The 24,820-nt window shown below is 34.0% G+C and overlaps 1 protein-coding gene and 1 non-coding gene across 3 annotated transcripts in view; one reads left to right on the top strand and one right to left on the bottom strand.

The window, feature by feature from the left end:
- Positions 1-978: 978 nt before the first annotated feature.
- Positions 979-24,820, bottom strand: part of EMC2 (ER membrane protein complex subunit 2) — a 52,546-nt gene continuing 28,704 nt past the window's right edge. Inside the window, exons 6-12 of one of the 2 annotated variants that reach the window (XM_030863097.2) lie at positions 23,198-23,283; positions 22,988-23,047; positions 17,481-17,562; positions 16,554-16,664; positions 13,994-14,098; positions 4,675-4,762; positions 979-1,150 (exon numbers count right to left, since the gene is read on the bottom strand). In XM_030863097.2, coding sequence (XP_030718957.1) covers positions 4,676-4,762; positions 13,994-14,098; positions 16,554-16,664; positions 17,481-17,562; positions 22,988-23,047; positions 23,198-23,283 — 531 coding nt within the window. In that variant the 3' untranslated portion in view covers positions 979-1,150; position 4,675. The remainder of the gene's footprint in view (positions 1,151-4,674; positions 4,763-13,993; positions 14,099-16,553; positions 16,665-17,480; positions 17,563-22,987; positions 23,048-23,197; positions 23,284-24,820) is intronic. The other variant, XM_030863098.2, reaches the window with a different exon arrangement.
- On the top strand, positions 8,398-8,470 carry TRNAR-UCU (transfer RNA arginine (anticodon UCU)). Its single transcript has one exon. It is a non-coding gene; the product is annotated as a tRNA-Arg (tRNA).

The following is a 24,820-nucleotide window of genomic DNA, read 5'->3' as shown; positions in this document are numbered from 1 at the left end:
GAAGGAAGCATAACAAGGCCATTGAATTTAAGCGTAGCTAAATTCAGAAACAAAGGGGAAGAGTAGAGGACGACAGTTTACAGTTAAGAAAATCTGAATCTTCCTTCCTGGTTCTGACAGCATATAGAACCTCAAAGGTCATATTTAAGGCAACAAATGGGAAACAACTGAAGAGTTTTAAAGAGGGGGAGGGTAAAAAGGCATTATTAGTGATGTTTTGTCACATTCTAATTGTAGTGAAGAATGGAGCAGGGGAAGTGAAGATGCTCTCTAGCCACTGTTGTAGTCTAGGAGTCGGTAATGGTAGCTTGGTGTAGGGTAGTGGTGGCAATAGAAATGGAGAAGCGTGGATAGATTTGAGGTATGGAACATGGCATGACTTAAAAGACTGAACATGTCCATTAGATTGGTGACATGGAACTAAACTATTTCAAAGGAACAATGCAGGGGGTGAAGGGAATGCCAGACTGGAGCAATTTAAAGAATGGGAAAACAGACATGAGTTTAGACAAGTGAGGAAATTTGGCTGTAAAAAGAGAAAAATGGGTAGTGGCTGGAGTGGGACTGTGGAAATGAAGGAAGATGTTTTAAAAAGTGGTAGCAAACTGAGCATATTTTAGTGTTAACAGGAAGAATCTAGTTGAAATAAAAAAGACAAGAGGTAATGAAGAAAAAAATAGTTTAAGGACAAATGTGAAGAAAAGACAAAGTTTTGGGAAGTCAGGAAGGGAGTGTGGCAAATTCATGAAGCTAAAGTATGGCTAAAGCATAAAAAATGAGGAAGACAGTGGTGGGAAATAGCTCAGAAAAGGGTAGGGCCAATTTCTTTTACTCTAAGAGGAAATGAGGTGAATTTGGGCACAAGAATGTCATACTGGGTATGTTTTTATCTCATAACTTCTCTTTTTCTCTGTGAAACAGTAAGAGAGCCTTGTTAGTTAACTAGGGCTGCCTTAATAAAGTACACAGAGGACTGGGTGTCTTAAAACAACAGAAATTTATTTCATCACAGTTCTAAAGGCCAGAAGTCCAAGATCAAGGTGTCAGCAGGGTTGGTTTCTTCTGAGGAAACTCTCCTTATCTTGTAGATGGACATCTTCTCTTCGTCTTCTCATGGTCCTTCCGCTGTATGTCTGTGTCCTAATCTCTCCTTATAAAGATATCAATCATATTGAATTAGGGCTCACCAATATGACCTAATTTTACTTAATGACCACTTTAAAGACTCAATCTCCAAATAAAGTCACATTCAGAGGCACCAGGGCTTAGAACTTCAAATATGAAATTTTGGGGAAGACACAATTCAGCCTATAAAAGAGGTTACTTGCCAAGAATGAGAAGAGAGATAGGATAAATTACAGGTTCAAAGTGAAAGAGGTTTGAAATAGTTCTAAATAGTTTGAAATACTTCTATTAACTATAAATGAAGTAACATCTTTAATGGGTAATTTTGTTTAAATTCAATTTAATTAAAACTGAAATTCTGACTTCATTATTCCATTAAAAAATTCTTTTACAAGCCAGAAAATCTGAATTCTAGTCCTTGCTCTGCTAACAAGCAATGTCCCTTAGATATATCTGGTTCTCATTTTTGTCAAGGAACAACCTATCAGAGACTAGACATATGCCTTAGAATATGCTAGAAGGAGCACTGACTTGGGAATGCCTGACATCCTGGTCCAATTACCTGCTCTGTCACAGAAGAGCTTAATCTCTCAGAACCTCACTTCCTCATCCTAAAATGCAGAACAACTAAATCTCTCTAAAGTCCCTCCTACACTCCTACTATAGTTCTTTGAATTTAAATGTTACTTTGAGAATAAAGGGATTATAGAATTAAAGAAAAAAAATTCTTCTAAATATTTGATAATAAAAATTGTATGCTTCCAACATACTGAAACATTGATTTTCCATTTCAACTTTTTCTACGTCCTCCTCTGTTCCCAAGTCAATATTATCCTCATGATTAAAGACACTCTAAATATGCTTTTTTCTCACCTCTGTTGGCTTAAATACTAGGTGCTGAGTTGGAACAAGATACTACTTCTTTTGTTACATGTAATTATCTACTTAATTTTAAATCATTAAATTCTAAAATAGCATCCCTAGCGTGTCTAAGATAAGAGTTTTGCATCTTAAAAAAAAAAAGCTGAATGATGGATATATTAGTCAGAAACATATATGGCTAAAGTAACAAAAAATAAAAACAATGGCTTAACAATCAAGAGTTTATTTTTCTCATTTAGTTAGTGCAGAAGCTAGCAATTGCTCTTGTTGGTTCAAGTGTTCAGCCAATCAGGGACCCAGGCTCTCAGTAATCTTTCTACGGAACCATCTCTGAAATACAGCTTTAATTCTCATATTTGCTATTTCATGCTTGTAAGATGGCTATTACACCTCCAGGCTTGTTGTTGGCATTCATGGCCAGAAGAAGCAAAAAGCCTCAGCTCACAAAACTTTGACTTTTTAATTTGAAAGAAAGGTCCTTCCCCACAGCTTCTGTTCATTTCATTAGCCCTAATTAGGCCACATGCCCAGATTTTGGATATCTGCACTTTCAAATATGGTGGCCATGAGTCACATGCAGCTATTAAAATTAAAATTAAATAAAAAATTCCATTTCTCGGTTGTCCTGGCTACATTTCAAGTCCTTAATAGCCACATACAGCTAGTGGCTACCACATTAGGTAGCACAAATATGGAATATTTCCTTCAATGCAAAAAGTTCTGCCTTGGCATATCACGGACCATATGGAATGAAACCACTTCTCTTTCAGATCAATCATGATACTTCCCTTGGGGCTGAGGGTAAGGTCCAAACCTCGTGGAATAACAGGGATCTGTGCTCCTATCTGAACAATATAGGATACAGTTAACAAGGAAGAAGGTAAAAGCAGTTGGTGGGCAATTGTCTGCCACAATGAGATTATCATTATATATAACTGAATTTTATAAATTATTACACATTAACAATGTACTTAATAAATAAAAGATTCCTGGCAAGGAGGTATTAAAATTAGAAAAAATAAAGTGAAACTAAAGGCTGACAGTTATAAGGGACACTAAATTACTTATTACAAAAATACTGCTAAAGTAAACACTACGCTAGTGACTCATGGGAGGAGATTAAAGGGAAGAAAGGTAGTGGAATAATATGTGGGCACTATTTTCTTTATAGCAAACAAATCTGAAATGTCTGATTGTGTTGAAAATGGTCACTAAATTCATGGGCAAAAACAGTGTATCTTGTGATAACAATTATTAATTTATAAGAATTATCTTCATATGGGAAGAGTTATTTCACATCTGCCCATTACTCAGGGCAAAATAAAATGAAAAAAACTGCAAAATGAAAGAATTAGACTAGATGTGGAGAATAATTTACTAACAGAATAACTCAAAAGGTTAAAAAGCTGATACTGACAATAGTTTTCTTCCTTAAGACTTCCAGGTTGTCAATTCTTCCATGATCTCCAATTTGTGCAAATAAAGCAATAACAAGCATGCTGGAGTCTCTGTATTATGTTGGCAATTAATTAATTAAAATTTATATATGTAGTTCTATATGTAATATATAAGTTATGTATATAAATTACAAACTAATATTAACAATATTTGCTCTGAATGAACAACTGCCTATTTTAAAAACTGATTTGTGTCTGAATAAAGTGGTTAACTCTCAAAGTTCTTTCTATTCTATTGCGAAACATGCAAAATACTGCTAAAGGTAGTGTAATGGTTGTTCACTATGAAAAGAGAAGAAAAGGAAAAAGAAATTCTAATTATTATTACTGAGGAGTAATGAGATATGAGAATTGTAAAAAATTTGCTTCTAAAGATAGTTTAGATATTCTTATTTTTCCCTAAAGTAAAAATAACTAAGCCACTGAAACCCCTTCATTCCTATTATCTATGCTCTCTAAAAATTATGCCTTTTACATAGAGTTGAAAGTTGGATAAATATTACTTTCATAAGGGTTAAATTTGAATATCATAACATACAGGAACCTTAAACCATTTTACAGGTAAAAAAAAAATCTCAGTTATGTCCCATAGCAAAACAAAATTTTATAAAAAGATAGTGCTGAACTTTGGAGAATGATATATATTTTAATCAAGATTATCAGAATAACATTACAGCATATAAAATAATAGCCCACTGGAATACAGAGCGAAACCCAACCTGACGCTATAAAAAGAATGAAAATAATTTGCCAGCATGTTGCTTCTGTCACCTATATATGCTATGTATTTCCTATCACAAATAAAAAGGAGTTAACTAGAAATCGAGTTCTAAAACAATATAGTCACTCACTATTTGACTATAACAAAAAGAATCCAGAATTTTCATATGCAAGTTTAATAAATCATCAGTTTATTTAACAAGGTTATTTCTATATCAGATTGTGGTTTAAAAGCAGTTATATATGTATGATATGGAAAGAATGATGTACAATCAGTAAGAATCTTGTCAAATCTCTCTTCCATCGGCTTTCCCCATCTTCCTGCTTAGCAGTAAATGGCATTTTTAGGTTTATATAAACACATTCTTTACAACTGCCTTCTTAGCAGAAAATCAGTATATAAATAGCACTGGGCATCTAGTAAATAGGTCACAAACCAGTGAGCTCAATTTTACAGTTGTGAAATGTAATGTGAAAGAGTTTTTGAAACCTTAAGACTGGGTGATCTGCAGTGTTTCCAGCATGTCTTCAACTGCCTTGAGAGAGTATTTGGTTTCCTTCTTACTTCGACCTGCAAACTAATTTTTAGAAAATGCAATTAGGCTCAATTTCAGTGGCAGGTTCAAAATCACAGTCTTACTTTCAAATTGTTAGAGAGTTAACATTATCTATTTTATCACTAGCATGAAATCTGATATGTTCTTTTTCTTCAATAAAAAACAAAATTTGGGTTTTAAGGACATTTTCATTAAGGTTTCATCTTCAACTGACGTATATAAAAATTTCCGTGTGAAATTGGCCAGTTTAAATGTTTAAGTAGTATGATAACCTATAAAAACATTAACATGATTTTTAAACTGTACTCCCTCTTCAGACCAGAAAAGCTTTATGAAATTAAAAGCATAATTTAGAAATGAAATTTAGCTTATATTTATGTAGGAATGTGGACTACTTGTGTGGCCTCTAATCAACTTTTTACAATTTCAAACAAAGGTAAAATACAAATGTAAAGAAGTGTTATCAAACGTTTTAGAGTTGCAAGAATTCTCCAAAACTACTTAGAGTGGGCTGCAATTTTTAAAAATTTCCCAGATTTATTAGTTGACTAGATAATATCATGTTTCTGCAGCAAAAACCTATCAAATAAAACTCTATGCTACATATTAAATGTTTTAAAATATGCATTTTTAGTTTATTAAGTCATAATTTATTTTATAATACCAAATTGGGATTGGATTTTACAATAAAAACAAAATATAGTACATTAAATACTATCTTTGTACATTTAAAAGCAAATTCATGTGTATTAAATTCAATATAGTGCATGATAAGTGGGGAAAACACTGTTGAATACCCCATGCTGATTTCAAAATGAGTTTTCTAACTAGACTGCCAATTCCCATCATTTATCAGTTTGACTTAACACTACAGATTTACTAGATAACCATATATTCCTTGTTAAGGAAGGGGAAGGTTTATTATAACTATATTACCTGTTTTTCCCCTGGTTAAAGTATTAACATTTTCTATTAGCAACATACAGTATTTTCAAGTTAACATCTAAGCACTCAGTATACTTTCAAGTGACTGATCTTTCCTTCAAATATCAATGCTGTCTTAGGTACTTAGTACTTGATTTATGATGTGTTCCTTCTCTTTTGTAATTAACTTAATTTGGCAAACTTCTTGTGACCTGTTGAGAAAGATTAAGTGATCAAGCACAGGTAACATCGTAGAAGCAATAGGCTTCAGGAATTGGTAACCTGCCTCTGACCTCTCTGGCTACAGCTTAACATTATGATTCTCCTATTTCCTAAACCATTAGCTTCTGTGGTTGAATCTTGATTTGATAGAGTAACTAAACGGGATTTCTAGAGGAAATGCCAGGGAAAGAGAAAAAGCTTCTTGTAAGAATCAAGATCACTTTGCCTTTCATAAGACATTATTAACTTAAGGAATTCAAATGCTGAATATACAGGCCATAATTTAAAAATATGGCAATAGCAACACCACATTTAAAACTCTGCCCTTTCATAATTTCCCTTGGTGAGTAAAGGATGTGGAGTGTGCTTATTACTCCTATTACCCAGTTGATAGAGTCACTTTCACAAGGACTTACCAAGAACAGAAAGCCTTTTCTTTTACTACTGCCTACCCAAAGTAAACAGGAATTGTCCTAATCAGATATTTAAAGGTCTAATTCTAAGAAAAAGCTTTTGATGGGTTGGGGGAAGGGGTACAAAATAGGACACCTAATTTTTTAAATGGAAAATAAAAATGAAAAATTTGTGTAGCGCTGAAATCATAGTATTTTAAAATATAGCATTTTTCTTGATTTGTATTTAAATGTAATAAAATAATAAATACAAATTTGTGATTTTTAAAATTAGCTAATTTTAGAAAACCACCTAAGATTGTATATCAACACTACTGACAACCAGTGCAATTTAGAATAAACCAAACGAACTTGTGTCAGAACAAATAAAAAGAAAGTTGGAAATATAAATCTATCACTTCAAATTTTACCTGACATGCAATTATTTTGTCTATTCTAGAATTATATGGCAATTTAACTGATTAAGCCGGAATCCTATTTTTCCCTCAAATCATGATTTAATTTTCTATTTCCCAAAAGGATAGTAACAGAATCACCTCTGCAATCACAAATAACATATGGATCACTAGCACAGACGAATTTAACAGAGTACCAAAGAAGCATTTATCTGGAAAATTACTGTGAGTAGGTTCACATTAAAGTTTTTCATGAGCATTAATCAAACTTGCCTGCCTCTACTGAACATGCTAAACCAATTACCTAACTGAAAAGCAAGTAATAGCCATATTTTGTTTCATTAAGTAGAAACAAAGACAGAAAGCAGTTCTTAAAATCTCATTTTCTCTAATTTTTAAATGCCTAGAAAACATTACAATAAGGAATACTTACTATACACTTTATACTTGTTTATATGCCTAGATATATAAAGTTCTCAATTAGATCCCAGAGATTTATTACTAAAATGTCAGTCTCTGAAAATTATACTTTTCCACATTAATCACAAATTCTGCATTTTTATTTTTCACACAGATTTTGCTTAAGTAAACTTTTTTCATAATTTCCTGATGGATCTTAAAGAAAACTAACCAGAAAACCACTCAAATAATAAAAAATTGCTTATCAAATTCAAAGGTCAATGATTTACCCATTGTGATAACTGGAGTAAGTTGGGTTAAAATTCACAAATTTACAGTTTGTGGAAAATAATATGGGTGGACAAAGTAATAAGATAAATAAAATGGAGAAGTGGATTGATGAATCTCAGAAACATGCTGAGTGAAAGAAGCAATGCACAAAAGGGTACATAATCTATGATCTCATTTATATATAAAGTTCTAGTACAGGCAAAACTAATTTATAGTGATGAAAATCAAATCAGTGCTAGTCTGCAGTGTGGAATGGGGCTGACTACAAAGTGGCAGAGGGGACCTTTCTGGGCTGATGGAAACTGTATGTCTTGAATGGGATAGTGGTGAGAGAGGAGTATACATTTGTCAAAACTCAACTATACACTTAAAATGTGTGCATGTTATTGTATGTAAACTATACCTCAATAAAGTGGATAAAAAGAAAAATAAACAGAAACAGAAGGATGGAACTATGGAGTTATACAAAAGTGTAATAAACTGCCAAATGACCACATATTTCTCTTCCGATTGAGAGGTGAAATATTATATCCCCTGTATCTGGGTTCACCATGTGACTTGTTTTGCTCAATGGAATATTAGCCATATGTGACACAACCAGAGGCTCTGGAGTTTGCCTGTTTGCTGCTCCTGGAACCCTGAAACCATCATGTGAATAAGTCCAAATTAGCTTGCCAAATGGGAAATACAAGGCCCAGCACCCCCAGCTGACAGAGAGCCAACCATCAGACATTTAAGCGAGGCCATCAACCACTAGCATAGAGGAGAAAAGAAAAGAAGTCCACTATAGACCTGTAGAATTACTCAACTGAGCACAAGCCTACATGATACCTACAGATTCATAAGCAAATAAGTCGTTATTTTAAACCACTATGTTAGCAAAAGGCAATAGATACAAATATTTATGAAATCTGATTCACATGAAGAAAATCACCAACTTCTGTAGAAAAAGAATAGAGATGAAAATTTCAAAAGCAACAAAAGATTTTATTTAAAACCCGTTACGGGGACTTCCCTGGTGGTCCAGTGGTTAAGACTCTGCGCTTCTACTGCAGGCGGCACAGGTTCGATCCCTGGTTAGGGAACTAAGATCCTGCATGCCACGCAGCGCAGCCAAACAAAAACAAAAATAAACAAAAAAAATGTTACTAGTGTCTAGAAGCAAAAATAAATTTTGCATGATGGGTGATTCCTAATTGAGAGGTATTTTAGGCTGCTATACAGAAACCTGACATTATCAACTGAGAGATGTTATCTTTTTGGAGTGGTATCCAAGATGACAGAAACTTACAAAAATTCCTTATACTATCCTTTCCCTTAGAGTCAAGAAAAGGCAAATCATACCTTCAGGAAAGATGTGTAAAACATCACTGGGTACTATGGAGTTTATGGTGCCAAAGTCAAAGACTGAAGAGCACAGATGATATTCTCAGAGCTCTTTCCAAAAACACTGAGACTTTACAAAATAAGTCTATGAAAAGAGAATGGATCTAATAAGACAATTTAAAAAAATTTGTTTAAAGAGAATGGCAGGGAGGGAAAATATTACTAACGAATAGGGTTTGGATATATGAGCAATGACTTAAAATATCGAAATGATGGATTCATGTCTAATGGTAAAGTGCATCTCATATGGCAGGGAAGGGCATGCTTGCCTGGTCTTGCATTACTGAAGAGACAGTGAAAACGAGGAAAAACAAACAAACAAACAAAATGAAACTCTAAATTTAGTTACTACGGAGAGCTTTGGGTCTGAAATGAAAAAGGAAACAAGTGAGGGTAGGATATCACTTGTTCACATGAGAAAATAACTAAGAAGGGAGTTGGAAACTATAATTACAGTTTTAGAAACATTTATACCTGACATCTCTTTATAAAGGCAGTATATTGTGGCCATTAAGAGCATCAAACTTGGAGTCAGGCTGCCTAGGTTTGAAAATCGCTCCTGTTCATATCCAGTTATATCACCTTGGAGAAAGTGATTTAATCTTTCATGCCTTAATTTCCTCATTTGTAAAACAAGAAAAGTACCTATCTTATAATAAATTTTGTTTGCTATTATAACTGTTATTGTTGTTACTGCTATTGTAATTGCAATAAAAATAGCAGACATAATAAAGTGAACTTACAGCATGCAATTAGTAAACACAATATAAGGTGTATTACTGTGATATGGTAAAAAGTATGTATCAACTCCTTTAATACTCAGAAAACTTTTATTATGTCCATCTTGCAAATGAAAAGCCAGGCCCAGAGATGGTATGTAATTTGTCCATGGCCACATGTCAGAGCCAAACTTGGAAGCCAGACGATACAGGCTCGCGCATCTGTGTTCTCTCTCAACTATTATAAGGTAGCAGCTTTCATAGAATGGGACTCATGACAGAATACAGAGATAGAAACACTGGAAAGCTATGCAGGGGGGAACAGACCTCTATTTTCACATAATACATAAAAATCAGTTCCAAATGGATTGTGGATCTAAATGTGAAAAGTAGAAGAAAAAAAACTCCAAAGACACACAAGATTATCTTTATGACCATCAGTAGCAAATGATTTCTTAAGCAGAACATAAAAAACAAACCATAAAGGAAATGAACGATTAGGGTGAAGATAATCTTCAAAACTTTCTTCATCAAAATCATTTGAGAGTGATTGCAACTAAGGAGTTAAAAAGATCTGCTACACATATAATGAACAAAGGGCCCATAATCAAAAAACTAAAAAACAAAATAAAAAGTCATAAACCAATGAAAAACATAGACTTCATGAAAGAAGATATCCAAACAGCCAATAAACATATGAAAAAGTGTTCAACCTCACTGGTCATCAGGGAGATACAAAACAAAACCATGAAGACACCACTACACATACACCAGAATGACTATAATTACAAAAACTGACAGAAGGATGTGTTGGTGAAAATGTGGAACTATGAGAACGCTCAAACACTGCTGGTGGGACTATAAACAAGTAATCTGGAAAACCAGCTTTATCTACTTCAGTTAGATATATATAAATCCTATGACACAGTATTTCCACTCAAAGGTATACACCCCTAAGAAGTACATGTACATATACACCAAGAGACTTGTACAGCAATATCAGTGTAGTATTATTCATAATAGCCCCAAACAGGAAATAATCCAAACGCCTATCAACAACTGAATAAAGGGGCTTCCCTGGTGGCACAGTGGCTGAGAATCCGCCTGCCAATGCAGGGGACACAGGTTCGAGCCCCAGTCCAGGAAGATCCCACATGCTGTGGAGCAACTAAGCCCATGCGCCACAACTACTGAGCCTGTGCTCTAAAGCCCGCGAGCCACAACTACTGAGCCTGCGTGCTGCAACTACTGAAGCCCGTGTGCCTGGAGCCTGTGCTCCGCAACAAGAAAAGCCACCACAATGAGAAGCCCGCACACTGCAAAGAAGAGTAGCCCCCGCTTGCCACAATTAGAGAAAGCCCGTGAGCAGCGACGAAGATGCAACACAGCCAAATATAAATAAGTAAATAAAATAAATTTTAAAAAACTGAATAAATAAATTATAGTATGTTCATATAATAGACTACAGTACAATGAAAATGAATGAACTACAAACTTAAAGATAAAACTCATAAATCATGCAATAGGCCAGACAAAAATAAATACATACTGTATGATTCTATAAATTTCAAAAAAAAAGCCAAAACTATGGGATTATAAATTTGTACTTTTGAGGAGAATACAAGGAGTAGAATTTGAAAGAAGGTACCAGGAAGGTTTTGGGGTGCTGTAATGTTTCTATTTATTGACCTGGATACATTTACTTGTATAATTCATTGGAATGTATCTTTGTGACTTGGGTTCATTTTTCCATGTATGTTATAATTTAATAAAAATTGATTTTAGAAATATAGTCATGCCAGGTCAAAAAAAGCACTCTCTGAGCAGCTAGTTGTTTCTCAAAAATATCTTAAAAACAATGATGTAGTTTGCACACTACTATTTTCATATTATCCAAGTCTTATTTATTTATTTATTTATTTTGCGGTACGTGGGCTTCTCACTGTTGTGGCCTCTCCCGTTGCGGAGCACAGGCTCCGGACGCGCAGGCTCAGCGGCCATGGCTCACGGGCCCAGCTGCTCCGCAGCATGTGGGATCTTCCCGGACCGGGGCACGAACCCATGTCCCCTGCATCGGCAGGCGGACTCTCAACCACTGCGTAACCAGGGAAGCCCCCAAGTCTTATTTTTAAATCACAAACTATCCCTCCCTCCCTCGCAACCCCCAACCCCCAAGCCTACTCTGTGAGGAACCCCTCGAGCCATCTCAAACTCCATTTGAAGAAGCATAGCTTAGCTAATATTTATAGATATTCTGACTTGCAATATGCCAACAGAACCAACATTCTCTATTATATATAATAAAACTACACAAAAGTGACTAAATGGTGTGATCACAGGGCACTGAATTGTTTTAATCTCCCCAACCAGGAGTACAAAAACAAAGAAATAAACAGCACCAAAACCAAGACCAAAATAAGAGGAAACAAACCCAACAAAGACATCTTTCAAAAAAAACTATATTGCAGGCAATCCTTCAAAACCCTAGAAGGTTGTTATACCACCAACAGTAGCAGGACCTACAAAAGCTCAACAGCTATGTGGTAGGCACTACAGGATGGAAAAGAGGACAACCTACTACTCTATAAGCCACCGAAGTAAAAAAAAAGTATGAACTGATGCAATGGCTTGCAAAACTAGGACAGTCTCATAGGCTCCAAATCAAAGTATAAGAAACTGCATGCAGGGCTTCCCTGGTGGCGCAGTGGTTGAGAATCTGCCTGCTAATGCAGGGGACACGGGTTCGAGCCCTGGTCTGGGAGGATCCCACATGCCGCGGAGCAACTAAGCCCGTGAGCCACAACTACTGAGCCGGCGCATCTGGAGCCTGTGCTCCGCACCAGGAGAGGCTGCGATAGTGAGAGGCCCCGTGCACCGCAATGAAGAGTGACCCTCGCTTGCCACAACTAGAGAAAGCCCACGCACAGAAACAAAGACACAACACAGCAAAAATAAATAAATAAAATAAATTAATAAACTCCTACCCCCAACATCTTCAAAAAAAAAAAAAAACACTGCATGCAAACGTGACCTTAAACAAATCTAATAGTCTAAAACCTCAAAATCTCTGAATTATCCAACAAATACCCTCTTCCAAAAGGAAAAAAACCTCAAACTGAAAGAAAACTACAGAAACTGAAACCAAATTTCACAGGGCAGAAACACTGGGGTTAAGAGGGAGAGATGGTTCAGATAAGGGGAGAAGGGGAGGGTGGGAGGTAGTGATGCCCAGAGGCAGAAAATCCCAGAAGAAAAAACAACAACAACAAAATGTAACATTTAAAACTGAGAACACCACCTCAAAATTCAAGATCTGTAGACCGGTAGGGGTAGAACACAGGGAGGCCTGCAGCCAGAAAAATCATTCTGAACCTGACCTAGTTCTAAGAAAGACTAGATATATAGAGAGGTCATATTTGAGTTCTCTGTAACAAAGAAGAGGAAACATATAAATTACCAGAAAAAAAAGAAGAGAATAAAATACAGAAAATGACAGACAGATTTGAAAAAAAAATGAATGATAAAAGGAAGTGTGAAAGGAGATCCAATAAACTTATAGTTAGAGACCTGAAAAAGAAAACTTAAGGAATCAAGCAAAAAAAATTCAAAATCATAATTCTAAAAGCAACTTTCCTCAAATTAAAAGAGGACTGAATCCAAATATTAAAAAGGTCTATAGTGTATTTGGGAAGACCGACCCAAGAATATCAACAAAACATTATCATAGTGAAACTACTGGATTTTAAAGATAAAGAAAAAAATTCCTTTGGGCAACCTGACAAAAAGTGCAAGTCACTTATTAGAGAAAGAAAATCAGGATGGCATGAAACTTGTTGACAGCAATATTTTATCCTAAAAAAAAAGGAACAATATGCTTAATACTTAGGTAAATGTATTTAATAGCAAAGGATGTATAAAAAGTCAAATTGTCCTTCAGATATAAAGACTATAGACGGATAAGTTACAAACATGAAAGATGTAAGAAGATGAGTTTTTCCATGAGTCTTTCCTGAAGAATCTCCTTAGGGATGAGCTTCAGTAAACTAAAATATGAGGGGAGATGTTTCAGATAAGATCTGACTGTAAACAGAGTACATAAACTTTGTTATATAGTCTTGTTAGTTTACGTTTAGGATTTTCTTCCTCTTTTTTTATTACTTGAGATATCTCTGATTAATAATACACTCACAGACCCAATCTGCCTGTGAAATACATCATGAAATTTATCCTTTCTGGATTTTTACAATTACTTTTTTTTATTTGCCAAATGTAGAACTACTGAGATGATAATGCTCATTATGGGATCATAATAGTAACAGACTCCTGTTACTATTTTACTAAAGTAAAACTACTATTTTACTAAAGTAAAAAACATTTGATAAAGACCCAAAAGCACAAAAGTTCAATGATAGACATCTAGCTTTGTAGTTTGTAGAAACATAAACAACAACTAAGAAATACATTAACTGATCTTTGTCATAATATAAAATTATCGATACTAACCTGATAAGCTCTGTTTATTTGACTAGCTGCCCAACTAGCATATTTCATGTTGTCCTTTTTTGTTTTTGCACTTGCTTTTGGATTAGAAGCAATATGACTTGCAGACTAAGAACAAAAAAGAAACATCAAAAACAATACTCCTTTGATGTAGCCAAGACAATCAAAAACATGTAAAGGTCATAATTGCAATGGGCTGATAATAAAGTTTTTCAAAACTGTATCAACACAATTTTTAAAATAAAATAGAGCTGAATGAAATTAGTGAAATGAAATGAAAATATATTTTAAAATGGAGAATAATCCAAGATAGTAGGAAGAGAATGGATACCTTAAATAATATCTAAAATTATTTTATTACCTGTCTACCACAGCCCTTGAAGGTAAAATTCCATCATCACTTAAATACTGTAGGATATTACTGGTGCTATTTCTTATTACTGAATTACTTCAACTTTTCTATGTCAGAATTATAGAATTACTGAATATTAATATAAGGAACCTCAAAAATAATTTAGTCTAACTTCCTACATTAACAGGTGAAAAAAAAATTAAGTCCAATAGGAGTGAACTGACTTAACCAAAGTAAGTTAACGAAAGTCTTACAAGTAGAAAGAGATCATCACTTCCAACCTATTTCTCTTTTCACTACACTGAGAGTTTCCAAACTATGTTCCAAAGAACGAATTAGAGCCATCATCTCCTTTTTAAAGATGTATTTAAACAAGGGATTGTTAAACTGGGATCCATGCAAGAATCTGTAGACCCTCAAAATCATATTCTTATTTTTAATTGTATGTATTTCTGGGGAGAGAAAGATACAAATTTTATCTTATGCTTAAATATATCTTAAGAAGCTCTGTCCATGTGGTTTCTTTAATGCCTAGCCTGTGTTATATGCTTTTTCCTTCTGTCTCCTTCTCTGCCACTAAGGAATTTATATGCCAAAATCTGATTGCAGTAGTTAAGAGAATGATTCTGGAGTCAACTGCCTGAGCATCATTTAGCAGCTCTGTGTCCATCCTGGGGCAAATTAATCAGGACTCTCTGTGCCTTGGTTTCATTTTCTGTGAAATGGTAGTAGTAATAGTACCTTCTAAAATAGTTGATATAAAGATGTAATGATTTAAAATAAAAAAGAGAGCGCATAACAACACCTGACACATAAAGTGCTATGTATTTTTACTATTATTAATAATTTATTTATTTTAAAAAATAGTATTTATTTGGTAAAAGAGACACTGTTACCATACTGTACCTACAAGCTGTTACAACTGGCACTAGTAGAATCCAGAAAAAATTTTTTGAAATCCCTTTAATCTGTTTTCTAATTATATTTTGCCATTTCTTTGCTAAAAATTATTTCATTTACGTTTCTTCCTGCCTCCATTTCTGCAATCAATCCTTTTCACTGAGCTCCAACAAAATATTCATCCGAAAGTCCATGAAAAGACTAGGATAAATTAAAATTTCAAAGGACTGGCCTATTAAAGAAGTTTATTTTTCTAGTCATTCTGACTGTAGAAAGGAGCTCATTTTATATAAATTTGAAGTTCATTAAATTCTTCCTCTATTTCCCATAGCTCTTGTTAACTGACTTTTTCTAAGCTCATCATTTAGCATACATAAACAAAAGAAATATTTAATTACATGCGTACCACACTGTTTTTCTATACCATAAAAAAAGTTTTAGTTTGGCATCAGAGATTTTATTTCTAATATGTCTTTTATAAACATAGTTTAAAAATATCTCATACAATTATAATTTAAGGTAAGAAATAAAATGTTGGGCATGAACCCAAGAATAACAAAACAATCAAGAAATACAACGGGCTTCCCTGGTGGCGCAGTGGTTGAATGTCCGCCTGCCGATGCAGGGGACACCAGTTCATGTCCCGGTCCAGGAAGATCCCACGTGCAGCGGAGCGGCTGGGCCCGTGAGCCATGGCCACTAAGCCTGCGCGTCCGGAGCCTGTGCTCCGCAACGGGAGAGGCCACAACAGTGAGAGGCCCGCGTACCGCAAAAAAAAAAAAAAGAAGGAAATCACTTTGGGCTTCCCTGGTGGCGCAGTGGTTGAGAGTCCGCCTGCCGATGCAGGGGACACGGATTCGTGCCCCGGTCCAGGAAGATCCCACATGCCGCGGAGAGGCTGGGCCCGTGAGCCATAGCCACTGAGCCTGAGCATCCGGAGCCTGTGCTTCGCAACGGGAGAGGCCACAACAGTGAGAGGCCCACGTACCGCAAAAAAAAAAAAAAAAAAAAAAAAGAAATACATAATATAGCTTTGTATCTGTTACTATTTAATTTCATAAAGGCAGATTTAAATTCTGATATAGTAAAAGATAATTGACAATAAAATGTCAAATAGCTGGGATATATTAACATTTAAAAATATAACTGCCTTACAACCTATTGCTCATAATTAACTAGAGGATAGAGGAAAAAAATCATATGCTTATCAATGAAATACAAAAAAGAAAAGAGGGAAGTGATTAACTGGGACGGTTAACGGACTTTAAATGACATTTCATAAAATAACATTAAACATGCACCTCAACTCACCATGTAAAGTCCAAACAAAGCTCTCATATTTCTGTTGTTCAGTTTCAATGCCTGTGCAAAATACTTTCTTGAAAGTTCAAGATTTTCAAGTCCACCTTGGGTATATTTAACCTGTTAAAAATTACGGAGTGCTGAAACCTGTTTATTTTACTACTTTGAAATATAGCATGTTTCATCATACCATAGGCATTAGTAATTGAAACAGATATTCTGTAAACAAATGCAAGATGTTAAAAGAATTCATCTTAAAGTTGTTAAAGCTAATCTAAACTTTAAAGCATAACCTACCCTCCAGAATCATTATATTCTATGAACATTAAGATCACTGAGCTTTTAAAATAAAAAAATGCTGCCAATATAAAAAAGGCAGTATAATTTCTATTTCAACTGCCTTCGAAATGCTTCACAACTTTATTTTCTATTACTAGTATTATAAAACTAGACTTCATAGTGAATTGTCCTTTCCTAGTTGCACTGACATTCCTTAATGATGAAGTCCTTTTAACCTTATAGAATTCAATTGTATTGCTATTCTTAACAGTTAATCAAATAAGATAAATACTTCCTACTTTCCAAAATACTGACCTTAATATGAATTTCCTAGAATATGGATGTAAAAACTGTAATCACTGTAAAATGCCTTAAAGTCCATTAAATGGCGGTAACTGTGATATAATTCATAATTAAGAAAGAATACAGTATGCAATTAGAAAAATACAAAGAATTTCACTATTTTAAATAAGTGCATTTAACTGAAAAGTCAGTATTTCCATTATAGTATTAAAAATTTTACTCCCATAAATCAATTTTCATCACATCTTACATATTTATATACTTGCCTAACGTTAACGACATATTCTTAGTTCCATAATAATACCCATACCAACAAAAATAAAATCACATACAATTGTTTTTGAAAATACTTACTTCAGCATACTGCTGACAGTATAAGTGGTTGTGTGGATTAGTCATCATAAGCTCCTCTAAACAAAACGCCGCTTTAGCATAGCTGAAAAACATCAAGGAGTTAATTTTAAAAGTCATAAATTTTATGTCAGTTACATCTTAAAATAATTTAAAAACAATTTTAGTGATATTACACATTTTATTCACAAAATACTTTAAATACCTTTATTAATAAAGTACCTATCTTGAATTCATAAATATGAATATCATATTTTTTAATGAAATGAATACACAGAAGCTTAAATCCTAAAGCAGCCTGTGAACTATCAAGAGATATTACATTTTTCTTTTTTTCTTATTTTTTTATGTATGTATGTATGTATGTATGGCTGCGTTGGGTCTTCATTGCAGTGCGCGGGGCTTTCTCTATTTGCACCAAGCAAGGGTTACACAGTGCGCGGGCTTCTCATTGCCGTGGCTTCTCTTGTTGCGGAGCATGGGCTCTAGGCGCGCAGCCTTCAGCAGCTGTGCCACATGGCCTCAGTAGTTGTGGCTTGCGGGCTCTAGAGCACACAGGCTCAATAGTTGTGGCGCACAGGCTTAGTTGCTCCACGGCATGTGGGATCTTCCCGGTCCAGGGCTCGAACCTGTGTCCCCTGCATTGGCAGGCAGATTCTTAACCACTGTGCCACCAGGGAAGTCCCGAGATATTAAATTTTTAAAACTGGGTCACTAGGATGACATCCAAACATAATTAACAACACAGGCTTCAAGATCTTGGATCAGGTTACATATAAAATAGGTTCTACAAGTCCACTGATCATTTAATAAAATATTCAAATAGTTAAAGTGTAATGAGGAAATAAACACTAAATATTCTCTATTCACTAAAAATCCTTTACAGACATATCCCACATATTCTATTACAAAGACTTTTCATTCTTTAAGGTTACTGTCAAATACAAAGTTATTAAGTTATGAATTTCTAAACCCATGAAAAACAGATCAAGTTAGTGGTTTTGATATGCACTCTACTACTATTTAATCATGTGGTAGAGAAACAAAATCTTTACTGAAAACCTAAGGAGAAAACTGCTGCAAAGGGTTCTGGAAAAATAGTTTTATACCACATGACTATAATTCTCCTTAATGTATTTTATATGTTTAAGCCCTGTGAATATCCTTCCTATTTACAGGAAATCCTAAAGAACACAGGTCTTGTAAGATTCAGTCCCAGTGAGGAGGTTATGACATCACAACAGAAAAAGGCTACCTACAGTTATTTTTGACATCTGTCACCAATATACAAAGGTATCTATTTTACACTAATGTCTGATATACTTAGTTTTCTAAATATATACGTTGCAGTTTCAAACATGTGAAATATTGACTAATAATAGCTAACTTTTATTAGGTACTCATTATGTATCATGCACTTCTCTAGGTGTGTTACAAATATTAATTCATTTAATCCCACCAAAACCCTAGGAAGTAGGCAGACAGCCTACACTCTTAACCACAATGCATACTACCTATATACACTACACATCAGGATGAAAAATTGAGGTGGTGATGGTAGTGATGAATATGTCAACGGTAACATAAGAACAGGTACAGCAATCAAACCCAAAGGGCCAAAGGAACCAAAAACACCCTGCAGATTAGCCCCAAATCACAGCATTTTAAACTTATGAAGGACCTTATATATAATTCTCATCAAAGATCATGCTGCTATTTAGCCCTTTTCATATTTATGCCCAAAACCTAGTATTGGTTCTTGACATATGATAGCTATATAATGAATGACTGAACAAATGACAGTAAATGTGTAGAACAAAAGTATTGTGACTACCTATCTGATATTTATTCATCATTGTGTAGAAGGGGAAGTCGTCTCTACCTTAAACACCAGCTTCATCAGAAAGATAGTTCCCTTCTAAATGTGTTCCTTTACGGTAACGCCAAAAATTCATATTAATGCTAAGAATAAATGTTCTTAGAGATTTAAATGGGTTGAGCAGAACAGTGACTCTGATTCTTATATAACATAATGTAAGATAAAATGGGCAGAGAGGAGTTTCTAATGAAAAATGAATGCCAAGATACTTTTCTCAAAAATTATTTAGTATCACATACGAGGGGATACCTTCCCCCAATTTTACAAAATATAAAATCAAATTAATTTTGTGGATAAAGTATAGAATCAAATAAACTTAGAGCTGGAAGGAGTGAGAAATGGTCTAATCCAGTTTTTCTCAGCCAGGGGTACACAAGAGTATTAAGCCATACAAAAGTGATTTGACTGATGACTATTTTCTCAGTTCTCCCAAGATGGTACATAGCCAATACCAATGCAGATATATAAAGAAATTAATTCATTACATACAACTCATGAGACTAAGATTTAGAGAGTCAAAATAATTGGAATCCATTTAAAATAGAATAACCACTATTATTACTACATTAGAGTCAGTAACTAAAGCTTTTGAAGTTCTTCTGTTCCTCACAAAAGCATATGTATAGGTTATAATATTTGTTCCTTGACTGCTTTATCAACATTGTGATTTTTCCTTACAGGATTCTGATAATTCCCTTTGTTATAGAATTTTATAGTAAGGCTGTACCTACAATAATCACAATCATAATCAATCTTTACTAAACTGCTCCCTGCTGATATAACATCTATTTTTAACTACAAATCAAGTACAAAAAAATTCAGTAACTTTGTTTAAAATACATATTTTTGTTTATAATATGTACTGTGGGTTAAGGCATAAATCATGACAAATTTTTTATACTTAGAGCAAGTGTCTCAATGTGATCAACTGGTGTGACATATACCACTAGAATAACTGTATCTAGAATTTATAAATCAGAAGCAAATTTAAATAAAAATAACTTAAAGACATAAAAAAAAGTATGTGGCAGAATTCTATATCCCCTTTTCTCTCTATAAAATCACTGAATAGACTTATATGAACAGTCTACTGTGGAAATTTATTTGGAGTAAAAAAGTCTACATCTAGATTCGCAATGCTGCCTGTGACTTACTATAACTATTAATATGAAGAAAAGAATGTCAAAATATTAAATATATCAAGCAATTCCTAAATTGGTTCATTTTTGCCACCAGGTCCACAAAACTGTGGTAAACTGACATTACACAGTAACTTACTACTTGTACCAACAATACCCTACCGAAGACAATGACTTGCTCAAACAAGTTAAATGAATTAAGTGAACATTCTAATTTTCATACAGTTTCAAAAAATCTGAAGACATTTATTTCCACTCACTGTAAATCTGAATATCCCTTCTAAGTGTTCAATTAGAAAAAATAAACAGACATTGTGTAAGTAACTAGCTTCAAGACCAAAAAGAGTTTTGTAATACAAGATAAAAGGGTAGGCAGAATGTAAGTATCATTTCCCATGAAAAGAAACTATTTTTCAGGTGCTTTTCTGTCTTTGTATCTCTTGATTTCTTGTGATTCTTCAGTTCATTTCTCTTAAATGTACATCCAACTCTATCTCAATAAACTCTTTAGAGATGCAAAACAAAGCAAAACTGAATGTGGCTATTACAAGGTGAGGCAAATAATAAATTTAATGATAGGTTAAAATTAAAGTATAACCTATTTGAGAACTAAATACAGAAATATTACAAATACATGTAAAAAGGTAAAATTGATAAAGAAGTAGAAGAAAAAAACAGATATATATTTATATAGTTCTTAGAGGACAGAAAACCTGAAAGCAATATAAATTGATATATCTGACCATCTAAAAATATAAAGTTTCTATAAGTTAAAAAAATCAATATTAAAAAGACATAATAAACAAGGATATATTCTTGACAGGACAAAGGCTCATATCATTTACATAAAGAGCTCTTAAAAAACGTGTAACCAATTTTCACTTATCAAAATTTGCAAAGATTAGAAAGAATAGTAGCACCTGGTGTTGTTAAGTGGACATTCTAATAATTGCTAATGTGAGAGTAAACTGACACTACCTTTCTAGTGCACATCTAGGAATGATTTATCAAAACCACTGAAAATGTGCATATCATTTAATCAAGTAATTCTACTTCTAAGAATTTAGCCCAAGGAAAAATTTAAATAAAGATAATCATTATATGTATGTGTAACTGAATCACTTTGCTGTATACCTGAAACTAACACAACATTGTAAATCAACTATACTTCAATAAAAACAAAAACAAAAACAAAACCCTAAAAAACAAACAAAACAATACTGAGCCTCCAATCTATGAATTTGGTATTATTTAGGTGTTCTTTAATTTCATTAATTAATATTTTATAGTTTCCAGCATACAAATAATTTACATTTTAATAAAATACTTTATAAATGTTGACTTTAAAACAATGAAAAATAGAAACATTACCACTTAACCAAATACACTACCACTCTTACATACGTAAGAGAAAGCTAAGTATATTTACAAATATGATCATACAAGCATCCAAACATGGTTCAGGAAATAACTTCCAAACAAAAAACAAAGAGAATCTGATAGCCAGCATATATAATAGAGAAATGAAAAATGGTTCCCAGAATACAGTACACATTCATTAAGTGACATTTTATTTTCGCCGCCACTTTTATTAGAATTACACAGATAATACATTAACTCTATTTCACATACATATATACCCCTGAGAAAAGGCAAGAGACAAGTATCTTCATTCGATATTATTTCCTATGTCAGCTATTTGTACTATGAGGATGAGGTTAAGTATTCTAAGTATTCGTGCACAGTAAGAATATGTGCATGAGAATCTGATTCTGTTCTCTGAAAAGGAAGGAAAGAAACAATGTGATATACTTCAGACTCCTCACTAAGAAAAAAGGGGAAAAAAAGCCTGCCTCTAGATAGAGGTTAGCGTTAATGCTGTGATATTAGAAAACTTGCGCTAAGACTGGGCTAATCCTCTCACACTGGGATTTCCTCCTGTCACTGCAATAAAAAAAAGCTAACAAAAACATTAAATATCCAATAAGCAAGTTCCTACAGCATTCAACATTCTTGATTATTCTTGGTTTTTTACCCAGGCAACAGAATGCTTCTACTTTGGAAGAGTTGATTCTCTTAGCACTAAGGCTAATAAATGCATACAATTGACAGAATTTTTAAACAGCAGGGAGTATAATACTCTTTGTATGTAAGAACAATTTAAATTCTAAAAATTCACAATTTTGATTCACTAAAAATAACCTTAGCTCAGCACATACATGCCTTTCTAACTCCAAAGAATGCCATCTGTATTTGAAAGAAAACTCATTTCCCAAACAAAAATAATTTAGCAAAACACAAATGACCTACTTAAAGCAATTCACATATTATAACTAACAAACTGTCGATTTGTTTTTCTTCATTTATTTTGCTAATTTAAAATGACGTGATTCATACCTCTCACCAATCCTTTAGAAACTACTATGCCTTCTGAACTTATATAGTGATGAAAATTGCACTCCTTAACGAAATTTTATGTGTTAACGACTTACTCATGTTCATTGATATAAAGTTCTGCAAGTTCATGCCAGGCTTCTTGGTCTCCAACAAATCTGGTGAGAGGAAAGGGAAAAAAAGTAAGTGTGTAGATATTCTATAAATGAACAGCATGGAGGCAAAAAGGAAAATCAAATGCAAATTCCATTTTAATTAAAAAAGATTTATCAGAATAACAAAACACAATCCTCTTGTAAGACACTCACTGTTCCAGATACTCATTCAGTTCCCGAATGGCCTCCACATTTTTCCCCTGGGCTTTTCGAATGGCAATCTTACGCTTTCTTGCAGCCTGTGGGTTGACATTAATAAAGGATTAGACCCTCATGATTCCCTGGGTTTTTGTAAAGAGGTAATTTGACTGTGCAAATTATTATCTCAATGCCAGTGAAATTCCATTGTAAAACTACTGCTTAGTGGGAGTTTATAAACATACCCCATGACATCCCACTGGGGAGTTCAAACATTCCTCTAACAATCACATGTGCTTTACTTTTGATGTACACAATGTATGCATCATTTCATTCAAATAAATAACCATCCAGATTCTGATAATTACAAGCCAGCAGGGAATCCTAATCTTTATCCAGCCTAAAGTCCTTTACTCTGTCTCATTCATAAGATCTGTATCTTAAGAGATAGAGGGATAGTGGAGATTAGAAAATAATCTTACTGTGGCCACTTGAATGTCATTATACAAATATGGCTTCAAATAACTTTTTTCACAATTTCAAGAGAAAAATCTACCTAAGAGTCTTTCAAAACAATAATATAGGTGCTGAAAGAAATATTTTATAATAGACAAAACATTTAAAACCTGCAACTTAAAGCTTTTTAAATATATAAAAATCAATGCCATTTATTTATACATTCATCAAATATGTAACAAACATCTGTTGTTTGCCAGGTACTGTGCTGGACAATGAAAATATAAGGATAAAAAAAAGGAAAAGATAATTCCTTGCAGGAGCTCAGTCTGATAAGAGAAAGAGACATCAAATAAAAAGACAATAATAGAGATATCTAAGATGTTGTGGCAACACAGAGGTGATCCTAACAAGGCTGTGGCAGATGGGAGGAAGTGGAAGCACAGGAAGCAAAGAGCGTCCCAGATGTGATACCTGGGCTGAAAGAGAAAGTGCAAGTAGACATTAAGAAAGCAGAAAAGAAAGTTGTGTGGAGGGACGATACTGCACAGTAGGAGAACACAGGAGCAAAGGCATAGGAGACAGCAGCATTGTGTATAATCAAGACTGTATGTTTGGGGCTTAAGTGACTGGAGGGCTCTGTGTGAATTATTAAATTTATATCCCCTCCATCTCTGTTTAATTCAATGCAGAAGACTAAACAATAAAACACTATAATTAGGGCTAGGTTAGGCTTATTAATTATGAACATGATTGTCATTGTTTTATGTAAAACACACTCCACAAGATACAGACAAGGGAAGTACTGTAAAATGAATGGGGCCTCTTTAGACCAAAGGAGCTATCTGTCCTGGGGTGGAAAAGGTGGGTTTTTGCTCTGAAAAACTGAAAGTCAAAATATCAGAGTGAATCAAGAGACTCCCAATAAATATGACCAAAAGCAATATTTATAATAATAGTGATAACAATATTTCAGTAATGAAAGAATGACACATTTGTTAAAAATGTATACCCCTGATTATATGGTTCATGCTGAATGCCTACCAGAACACCTGCCACACAGCAGGAACTCAAATATTTTTGGAATAATTTCACTATGCACAACAATGAAAGTGCCATAATAAATGTAAAGTTTAAGTCTCAAGAATTCAGAAGGAAAGGAAAAGTAAAGCTCTAAAAGTA

This window comes from Globicephala melas, chromosome 17 (assembly GCF_963455315.2).
Source record: "Globicephala melas chromosome 17, mGloMel1.2, whole genome shotgun sequence".
Classification (NCBI taxonomy): domain Eukaryota; kingdom Metazoa; phylum Chordata; class Mammalia; order Artiodactyla; family Delphinidae; genus Globicephala; species Globicephala melas.
The sequence above is the reverse complement of the archived record's forward strand: the minus strand, read 5'-3'. Positions and strand labels throughout refer to the sequence as shown.